The 11483-nt window shown below is 34.1% G+C and overlaps 1 protein-coding gene across 1 annotated transcript in view; it reads left to right on the top strand.

Annotated features, from left to right (window-relative positions):
* LOC108376537 (F-box/WD repeat-containing protein 11-like) overlaps window positions 1-11483 on the top strand; it is a gene marked incomplete at its 3' end in the record, with an annotated part of 20683 nt that overhangs the window by 6846 nt on the left and 2354 nt on the right. Inside the window, exons 3-4 of the mRNA XM_017632757.1 lie at window positions 911-1082; window positions 1574-1624. Of these exons, the coding sequence (XP_017488246.1) occupies window positions 911-1082; window positions 1574-1624 (223 nt within the window). The remainder of the gene's footprint in view (window positions 1-910; window positions 1083-1573; window positions 1625-11483) is intronic.

The following is an 11483-nucleotide window of genomic DNA, read 5'->3' as shown; positions in this document are numbered from 1 at the left end:
ATATCTCAATTCTATCGACTAGGTGTATGGTGTCAAGTTAGCACTACATACCATTTTTTCTTAAAAAACGAGAGCTACAAATTTTTTCTTTCCACAACAAATTTACAACAAAAACACTACAATTAATGCCGTAGTTAACTTTTCCAATTTCGAAAAGTGTAGTGCTAACTTGACACACGTGTTTTCAATGGCTTGGAAGAAGTTGTTATTGCATTAACTGGATTGAGAACCAGTTCTTCAGGCATAGGAGGTTGTGGTTGAATAATTAAACCGGAAGCTGACATAGATGCGTCCATGGTTACTATGCCCGACAGCTCCGCATACCTTTGTGAATTCACTTCCATAGCGCGCTCTTACTCTGCTGCTATAATTGCAATTGGCATAGAATCCATCGTTTCCTTCAAAATATGAAAAATCAATAAATTTTACCATAAATAAGCACTTAATGAATGTTTTTTTTTTTTAATTCGTTTCCACTTTGTTTTGCTTCATACTGTCTTCGAAAAACAACTGATAGCTGGCAATGCTGCACAGGTTTCCACAAGGGTTGCAGCATGTCGAATTACGAATTACGAAAATTCGGGTTCCAGAATAGGGGTAGCCATAGGTGCAGTTTAAGATGCCCCTTTAATAGATGCTTAGTAAAAATATAAACATTTTTAAGATAAAGTTATTCTTTTTAAATCGAAAGTCAAGTGGTTTTATCGATTTATATATGAATGTTTGTTTGTCTGTTAATTCGTTTGCTAATTACTTACTAATGTTTTTTAATATTTTCTTTCTATTTGTAAAACATTTTTTATGCGGTCTTTTTACCATATTTGATGTCTTGCCGTTTTTCTAACACTGGAAATTCACCTACATCGATATACAACATCATTATACCAAAAACAACAACCACAAAAAACAGTTCACATCGACAATGCTGTATGATCCCGTCCGTAAGAAAGAATCATCGCAAATATTTCAAAATGAACGTGAGACCTGCTTAACCTACTTCTCGCAATGGAACGAAGCGGATCAGGTTGAATTCGTGGAGCAGCTGCTCACGCGCATGTGCCACTACCAGCATGGACACATAAATGCGTTTCTCAAACCGATGCTGCAGCGTGACTTTATCACATTATTGCCGAGTAAGTATTGCCTAGTGATTTAATTATGTACTATACATACATACAGTAACTCACAAAAATAAGTACACAGTTATATAACAGAAAAATACCCAGTTCTGCAAATTATCATCAAAATTTTAAAATTTTTAATCAGAAGCTCAAAAATCGTGATGGGCACGTTATTCCATATACAGATGCGTGCAACTAATTAGCAACGAAATTCAAAACGATATTGCTTCCATATAACACATGATCAAAATTTTTTTTTACATGGAAAAAAATCCGCAACACCCTCCACAAAAAAAAATTCTAAAAAATCAACGGTAATGTTTAGCGACTTGAAACTTGCACTTTATTATACTAAAATTGAATGGACTACAAAACTGCATACCCGAAAATTTTCTGAATAGNCGTGGAGCAGCTGCTCACGCGCATGTGCCACTACCAGCATGGACACATAAATGCGTTTCTCAAACCGATGCTGCAGCGTGACTTTATCACATTATTGCCGAGTAAGTATTGCCTAGTGATTTAATTATGTACTATACATACATACAGTAACTCACAAAAATAAGTACACAGTTATATAACAGAAAAATACCCAGTTCTGCAAATTATCATCAAAATTTTAAAATTTTTAATCATAAGCTCAAAAATCGTGATGGGCACGTTCTTCCATATACATATGTATGTGTGTATGTAAGATCACTCGTTAAATTAAAGAAAATGCGCAACACCGTCAGCAATAAAAGTCAACGCGATTCAGCCACCTCAAACTACTCGAGAGCCTCAGTATCTCGAACAACGACTTCAGATCAATAGATCTTCTCGATCTCTACTGAATTCTAGCTTAAAATATAACAGCTTGATAACTGAACGTCAGTTCTTTATTTTCTCCGTACATCTTTGGAACGAAATTGGATGGAATATGCGGAATTTTTTTTTAAATTTTGCAATAAGTTTGGAGCATAGATTTACAAAGTATGTAAATGTGTTTTGTTATATTTGTATAAAAATTGTACGATAATTTATACCATGAATAACGTTTTGAATATTGTAAAATAAGAATTGTGTAGTTATTTTATGAGTTACTGTATTAGATTAAAANCAAGCAATATTGTTTTGAATTTCGTTGCTAATTAGTTGCACGCATCTGTACATACATATGTATGTAAGAGCACTCGTTAAATTAATGAAAATGCGCAACACCGTCAGCAATAAAAGTCAACGCGATTGAGCCACCTCAAACTACTCGAAAGCCTCAGTATCTCGAACAACGACTTCAGATCAATAGATCTTCTCGATCTCTACTGATTTCTATCTTAAAATATAACAGCTTGATAACTGAACGTCAGTTCTTTATTTTCTCCGTACATCTTTGGAACGAAATTGGAGGGAATATGCGGAATTTTTTAAAATTTTGCAATAAGTTTGGAACATAGATTTACAAAGTATGTAAATGTGTTTTGTTATATTTGTATAAAAATTTAGCGAAAATTTATACCATGAATAACGTTTTGAATATTGTAAAATAAGAATTGTGTAGTTATTTTATGAGTTACTGTATTAGATTAAAGCAATACAAGAGTATAAATATATTATTTTTTGGTGTTTCGCTGCTGCTGCTATCAGCTAATTGATATTTTTTATTTTATACCTTTTGCTTACTATTTACATACATACATATATATGTACATACAGGTTGCGGTCAATAAGATAGTAGCAAAATTCAAAATGATATTGTTTGCAACTTATGTTTATTTATTTATTTTTAATAATTTTCACTTAAAAAATATAGTTCGATCCGTGATATAAATATTTATATTTAGGTAGTTTCACTTCTTCTTGGCCGCCATTGCACCCTTTTGACGTGAACTGTGCTTTTGTCATTTTCTTTTAAATTCCTTTAAATTGATGGTGTTTTACTTAAAAAAAATATCTCTAAAAAGATAAAAAAAATATATTTTGAGCATCATTTTATAGCGAGATTGAAGTGATTAGTTTTTAAAATTAAATATAAAACGGAAGGCAAGGAAGTTTACAGTGTGTAATCACATAGTGAATCTAGTTGTTTATGCAATTATTCATCATTACTTAGTGAGATTAGCTTAGCTGTAGCCTCGGGACTGAAAAAATTCATCAAAATTTCAAACCTCTTATTCAGAGTCTTTAGAAGATTTTCGAGTATGCAGCTTTTCAGCTTATTCAATTTTAGTTTAATAAAACGCAATTTTCGAATAACTAAAATCTGACCTTTGATCTTTGAGAATTTTTTGGCGCGGGTGACGGGTACATCCCAGATTGGTTCTAACATCACAACGTAGTTTTTGTGAAAATTTCAGATAGAGGGTATTGAATATAAGCCCTCGATATCTAATTTTATATAGAGGAAAATGCCTAATATCTTCTACGAAAAAAAAAACAAAAATCAACGGTAATTGTTAGTGACTTGAAACTTGCACTTGAATTGGGCTACAAGACTGCCAGCTGCTAAAAATTCTGAAAAAAAGTTTAAATTTTTTTTTTCAAAATCGATTTTTATATAGAATTAAATGCGCAAGCAGTGCGCGCTTTCACACATCAGCACCTGGGTTCAAGCCCTGGTCAAAGCAACATCCCAAAAAATATAGAAAAAGGTTTTTTCTTAACAGCGGTCGTCCCTCGGCAGGCAATGGCAAACCTCCGAGTGTATTTCTGCCATGAAAAACAGCTTCTCATAAAAATACAATCGCCGTTCGGAGTCGGCGTAAAACTGTAGGTCCCTCCGCTTTGTGTGACAACATCAAGGCGCACGCCACAAGTCGAAGGAAAAGCTCGGCCAAACACTAACATATGTATAAGCGCCAATCTTTTATATTATTATTATTAAATGCGCAACACCTTCCAGAAAAAAAAAACAAAATTTTTTTGCAACGTGCAACTTGCACTTTATAAGACTAAAATTGAATGGGCTACAAAACTGCATGCCTGAACACATTTTTTTAATTTTCTGCCTTTTCCCCGAAAAAGTTCACCCGAAAATTTTTTATCCGCCCATAGTAAATACATGGAAACGAGAAGTGAAAAGTGAACCGGTTCGGGGAAAATGAAACTCATGATAAAGCTGATTATATTTCTAAACCATTCTGTTTTCAGTTTTTAAATTTGTATTTGAATAAAAAAAACTTACAGCCGAATGAACTTAAAATCCACATGAAGAGATTTGGGGCAAGCGTAGTTCGTTCCCAGCAGAAATAGTTACCGGTTCTTGTCTATACGCTCGTATACAAACAAATCTGCAACTTCTGATCAAATTTTGTAGAAAAATTCTAGGTATGCAATTTTATAGCTTATTCGTTTTTAGTACAACAAAGTGCAAGTTTGAAACTACGTTGAGTTTGGCATTTTTTCACGCAGTTAGTAAATGTTTTTTTTTTGTATTTTTTTTTGTATTGAAAAAAATAACACCGTGGGCATACTTAGAATCTAATTAGATACTTGGTAATTATTAAACAAATTCATTGCATTTTTCTTAGTTTTGCACAAGGTTTACAGATTTAATTTTTAGTTTTTTTTTTTTAATTGTAGCATGAAGTACATTTTTATAAAAAATTAGCGAAACAAATTGGAATAAAAAACTTTGTATACATTGCGAAAAATTCTATGTGCCAATACTTATGTCCGGCACTGTATGTTTGTATGCTTGTTATGCTGATTATTAAGTGAAAAAAGTGTACTATTAATTTAGCGTTATTGTGTTCGCTGCCGCTCAAATCTTAAACTTATAATCTTGTACGATTTGACGTTTAGTTGGCACGAAGCTGTTTCTTCCGCGTTGACATGGTTTTGGGTAGTTTCTTAGCTTTTTTGAGAACATTTTGTAGTTATGGTTATTTGCCCGAAAACAACTTTTTGACTCACCCCTGCGACCCAAGAAAAAAAAACGAGCAGTATAAATGTTTGTAACGGGAACGTATGCACGGTATGTCGATACTTGGACAATTTTCGTGAAACAGAGACGTTTTCGGCTGTTTTTCATAAAATTGTTTGACTGAATTTTCATTTAATACGTTTTCCTTCTGCACCTCAAAGATACTTTTTTGTGGTTAAAAAAAAGGGTAATAATAATAAAGAGGCGCCTGTCGGAGTTCTGCTTGAGCGAATAAAATACAATTATTGCTTTCAAACAGCATCATCTTTTTCGAACGTTTTCTGGATACGAAAATAATATGATAACTACTGTAGTCGTTTTCTATTCGTTTCCGGATACGACAGCACCGTTTGTATTGTGAACGTTTGTGGATACGAAAATTGTAGTGGTTTTTATTCTTTACCGTATACGGAAAATTTTACTAGACCGCACTGTCGGCAAAATTTACGTTTTTCTGCTGTCTTGGTACGTGTATATATATATATATACATATATGTATATTAGAGTGGTCCAACAATTTTTTTCCGAGATAGGGCTTGGGGCACTTCCAAATGTTTCCTCTTGCCGAAAGAGGTGCTGGTACCAAACTTTACGTTTCTAAGTATACATTAAGAGAATGCTCATCTTTTACTCTAGAAGTATTGTGTACATATATATATATATATATATTAATCAAACAATTGGTTTAAAGGTCTTTGAACATTCTGTAGATATTGGTTATAGTAGAAAATTGAAATTCGGTATAGATATTACAAATACCAAACGGAAAAAACTAAGGGCCCCCTTTTCTGTCCCATGATTTTTTTCCCCCCAATACAAAAATTGGACCACTCTATTGTATATATTTTTATATATGTATGCATCACGCCAGTGTGACTTCATCAGCATTTCGCAACCAGTCAGTCTGTCCTCAACGCCTGTAGCGGATAGCTTAACATTTTCATTGGAACAAATTTTTAGGTTGCGGACTTCTAACCCTGCGCTCAAACCAATCCCGGGATTCATTGGGTTGCAGTCGCACCTTCTGGTAGACAGATATTTAAACCGAATATGTTGCAGGGGCCCCAATAGAGCTCTTCTCCACCCTTTTCTGGCATATACACTGCCGGAACAAGGTATTGGCACAGCAAATTTTTCACAATATATGCAACAATTTTTATTCTAATATTTTTCCGCCAATTTTGTATAAAAACATGGTTCATTCAACAACAAAAAAACATAAAAATATAATTCCTAAACTTTGTGCAAAACTCGCGAAAATTTCATCAAAATTTTCAACTTTTTAATCAGATTTTTTAGAATTTTTTTGAGTATGCAGTTTTGCAGCCCATTGAATTCTAGTAAAAAATGCAAGTTCAGAGTTAGTAAAAAATCGCGTGGATTTTTGAAATTTGTTTTTGTTGAAGGTCTTTTGCATTTTTTCCATATAAGGTATTTACGAAAAAAAGTTTTTGTATGGAAGAGACTGCGTGAAAAAAAATGCCGGTAATTCCTAGCTAACTAAAACTTGCACTTTATTATAATAAAATTGATTGGGCTATAAATCTGCATACCCTATCTGCAAATTCTAAAAAATCTGATTAAAAAGTTGAAAATTTTCATCAAAATTTGCTGAATTTTCGCGAGTTTTGTACAAAGTTTAGGAGTTATATTCTTATGTTTTTTGTTGTAGAACGAAACATATTTTTATACGAAATTAGCAGAAAAATATTAGAATGAAAATTGTTGCATATATTTTGAAAAATTTGCTGTGCCAATACTTTGTTCCGGCAGTGTATATACAATGTAAGTCAAAACACAAGAGTAGAAATTGAAACTAGCCGAACAAATGTACCCCATTTCTCCACTTTTTAAGCAAAAGTCATCGAAATTTCATCGTATCGTATCGTTCCGTTTCGAATGACGTTTCTTATTAAGAATTAACGTCTTATAAAAAGCTTATTTATTTGTTTGTGTGATTGTGACAAGTGCACATAACACCAAAGGTGTCGGTTATTGAGTAGTACCAATGTATTACTTATTACAATTTTTACGAAATGCAATACGAAAAAGAACAACTACATAAGCAAACAATGGAATCGAATGTTTTCCCTCAGTTATCTGTGGTGGCTTTGTTTTTGCTTATCGATACCGGTTGTGTTTTTCTTCCTTTACATACAAACTCGTACACATGATTTGCCTTCTTATGAACTGTTGCATGCAATCCGATAGAAATGCACAGATGAGCAGTGCAATAAATCAACATCGTATTTATGTGCGTATCATTTGACCAACGCCGGGCGGTCGGTCGGTCGGCCGGTCAGTTCGTCTGCTGCGTGCACGCGTGCGCGTATGCCACTCACCTTGGTCGGCACTCCTTGTTGCTGTAATTACTTGTTTGCATTTGCAAAAGTTGTTGTAGCTGGCGCTGGCCATTTATTCAGCATTAGGTCACTTGCGCTTCAAATGCTTATTCAAAGTTGCTCCAGTATTGACGGACCCGCCTCTAATTCCTATTTAATTGCAGATAGTAGCTCTGCAACGACCAGCATTGCACTTTGTGCTCATTTTCCTCTTCCTTACTTGTACGTTTGCCTTCGCTTAATGATTCATAGCTTTATTTTTTATTTGTTATGTTTTGGTTTTTTAGAAATCCTAAAGTACTCGTAAACATACATACATACATAAAAATTCATCTTCCAACAATCGTTTTGGCTTACTTGTCTACTACATATTTTCTTTTTTTTTGCGATGTATTGCTTGCAAAAACAGGTTTCAACAAGTTTAACTCCGAACTGGACTTACATATATGTGTGTGCGTATACATAACCACATACAGTATTGGCCAATACAATAACACCCCCATTTCAAAGTGATATTGTTTGCTACTCATGTTTATTTATTTATTTTTAGGAATATTAAAATAAAATTCATTTCATTCTCTAACAAATCCCGTATAAACTGAAGTTTTTAAAACCCTGTAAAAGACTACAAAAAATGCAGCAAATTTTCACCCAAATTTCCAACTTTTTTCTCAGTAGTGTTAGAATTTTTTTGAGTACAGGTTGAAAATTCGTTGCATTTCTTTTGTAGTCTTTTACAAAGGTTAAATCTTGGGTTTATATGGGTTTTGTTAGAGAATGAACTACATATACATATAAGTGGCAAAAAATATCACTTTGAAATGAGGGTGCTATAGATATGGCCAATACTGTATGTATGATTCACGTACGAGCGTATGTTGTTATCTTATTTCTGTTTCCCATATTTTGAGGGCATTTAGTCAGTGATCTTTACTTTTCTGCTTTTATTCATTTATTTTTATTTTTATTTTTTTTTTTGTTAATGTGAATAACTTGTGCAATGTGTAAATACGAGTACATATTTGTTTTTCAAAAAACATGAATTGTTCTGCTAAAAATTCGTAATGCTTATTACCTTGAGATATAAAATGAATGGAGGAAGTAAAATTTGAGATTCAACGTTCATAAGCCGTTTATTTTGAAAGTGGCATAAGTCATTTCATACCATTTGACTTCAGTTATCATTTACATGTATGTATATGAACGTGTCTGTTAATCGTTTCTGAGCCAAAAGGAAAAAAAGTATTACCATTACTGTATGATGGTAGAACGATTTACAGTTGCATTCAGTTAGAAGTAGCCAACCATTTAAGCGAAAGAAATAGGAAATTACTAGCGCCACTTTCAAAATAAACGGCTCATCATATGATCTTATTTTGCTTATACCTGACAGTTCTATTGGTTTGTAATGTTGTGCGTTGTGACAGCTCCATTTGGTACGCCCTCAACTCAACTTCGCATATTGCAAGTATGGCAGAATCGGGGAAAAATGAAGCCCTCTTTAGGAAATAGTAGTAAATTTCTTACGTTTTCGTTACCTTATAAAACTTATGCTACTTACAATGGAAAATGTATTATTTTTTAGGCAATGTATTTTGAGCAATACGCGGTGACGCAAAAGTAATGTCGTAATGTGATTTGACTACCACATTTTTAGTGAATGAAAAAATTAACTCTGTTTTCATGTAAAGTTTATTTGAAGATATAAAATTGGGGACATTAAGTTGAAAAAATTATATCACTTAAATGACCACCTCGCGAGTTGATGATGACAACTGTGCCCGTTTTACAGCATTTTAGAGTGTTGCACGCAAAACATCTGGCTCCAAATTGGCGATTCCTTCTTCAATATTAATTTTAAAGACTTGCAAGGTTTGTAGTTTGTCGTGGTAAACACGAGATTTTAAAAAGTCCCAAAGGAAGAAATCTTTCTGTTTGTGCTCAAACAAGGTCTTTTAAACTAAAAAAAGCGCCAGTAGTTTGATTTTCAATTCTCAACAAATGACCAAAACAAAATCAGGATACTTTGACATTTTCACATCTATTATTACTAAGCTGTGCACTAGGGTGGTCCAAAAATGCATGAGAAAAAAGTAAAGTCGGAATTTTAATGCTATCAACTCCTAGGGTTGTTGTATACCGAAAAAATATACGCCTATATTTTATTTTAAAATCAATAAAAAATGTAGAGGTCGCTCAAATGGCGCAAAATTTTCCATGTATTTTATATGGGAAACAACCACTTTTTGTAGTAATGGAATAGAATTTTATTTTCTTCAGGCGATTCCCAATAATAATAACCGATTGGTTTATTCAACCATTTTTCATTGTAACAATATTTTACAGATCCGCCAAAAACCCATGAAAATGCGATGGAGGGACCCATAAAAAATCGTTAGTATTAAAAAAATTGTTAAATAAACAACAAGTCTCCTGAAGAGAAACGAAGTTTGCCGATCGAAAAATATTGATTTTCAAGAATTCTATACCATTTCTACGAAAACTTGTTTTTTTCCATATACATGGAAAATTTTAAGCGCTTTGAGCTATCTCTAAATATTTCTTTATTGCAAAATAAAAATTAAAAAAAAAAAACAGGGGTAAAGCTTTTTTCGATACAGAACAATCCTAGGGGGTGAATTCATTAAAGTTTCGACTTTGCATTTTTGGACCACCCAAATGTATGATGACAGATGTTTATATTTATTGGCTTGTGCTCTCAAAGCAATTTCACTTTTCTGAGGATGATGTAATCTTAATTTCACTTCGCTTTCATTTGAACATAATCAGCGCCGCACAGAATCGCTTCACAATAATTTACAATCAATGTAATGTATGTTTAACTTTTAACGTGATGCTTACATATTTGCATACTCATCCATAAATTAAAAAAAAACAAACGCGTGATAATTCATAAATACGTATGTATATATATGTATACATATATATATAAAGATTTGGAAAAAATTACTTTGAACTTTTGGAGTTTTTTGAGTGTGACTGTTTTTGATTTACGGTGCGATATGTACGCTGAATCGCAGCGGCACCATATACAAACAGCAAAAGCACGATGCTGCTGGCGTATACAAATGATATTTATTGATATCGTTGGCACGAAACCCAGGCATGTCAGCGCAGCATTTTGCAGCTTAGAAAGAGAAGCTAACGAGGTTGGTCTAGCGGTAAACGAGGACAAGACGAAGTACCTCCTGGCAACACATAAAAAGTCTTCGCGTAAATATTGGCGGGACACATGTCACTGCCATAACTTTGAAGTAGTGAAAGACTTTGTTTACTTGGGATCCAGCATAACCACCACCAATAATGCGCGAAGAATAACTCTTGCCAACGGCTGCTACTTTGGGCTCGGTAGGCAATTGAAAACCAGATCCCTCTCTCGCCGAACAAAAATCACGCTCTACAAATCTCTCATCATGCCCGTACTTTCATATGGCGCAGAAACATGGACGATGTCTAACAAAAATGAGAAGGCTTTGGGGGCTTGCGACAGAACTATTCTACGCAAGATCTATTACCTCGTTCGCGTGGACGATGAGTTCCGAAGGAGATTAAATGACGAACTGTATGAGCTTTTTAACGACATGGACATACTTAAGCGCATAAAAACACAACGATTGCGCTGACTTGGACATGTTGTACGCATGGATGACAAGGCGGCCCGGTGAAAATCTCCTTCGACTCCGCACCCATCGGTGGACAACAAAAGCAAGAGCGCCCACGAACACAATGGAAGGACCAAGTGCAGAAGGATCTGTCCGCACTCGGGATGAGAACAACTATCGCAAATCCGCAAAGGAGATAGGTAACTGGCAAAGTTTTTTGGTCTCGGCCCAAGCCAACCAACGGTTGTAATGCCAAATAAGCAGAAGATGTTCGTTGGGAAATAATGCAAACTTATTTCAAAAGTCAATTTTGTGTGACCCAAACAGTGCGTTTATTGCTCTACATAAGTAGTGCTAGTGGACAACACTCACGAGAATATAGCTGCCCTAGCAGCTAATTTTTAAAATTATTAAAGAAATTTTAGTGAACATCGTGGTACTTAACAAAAAAGGCTCTATTTCAATGGGGTTGGTAATGACCCACTTGTCAAAACTT

The sequence above is a fragment of the Rhagoletis zephyria genome, unplaced genomic scaffold (assembly GCF_001687245.7).
Source record: "Rhagoletis zephyria isolate East Lansing unplaced genomic scaffold, Rhagoletis_zephyria_1.1 Rzeph_scaffold_10603, whole genome shotgun sequence".
NCBI classification, from domain to species: Eukaryota; Metazoa; Arthropoda; class Insecta; order Diptera; family Tephritidae; genus Rhagoletis; species Rhagoletis zephyria.
Note: the sequence above shows the minus strand (reverse complement) of the source record. Positions and strands in the feature narration are given on the sequence as shown.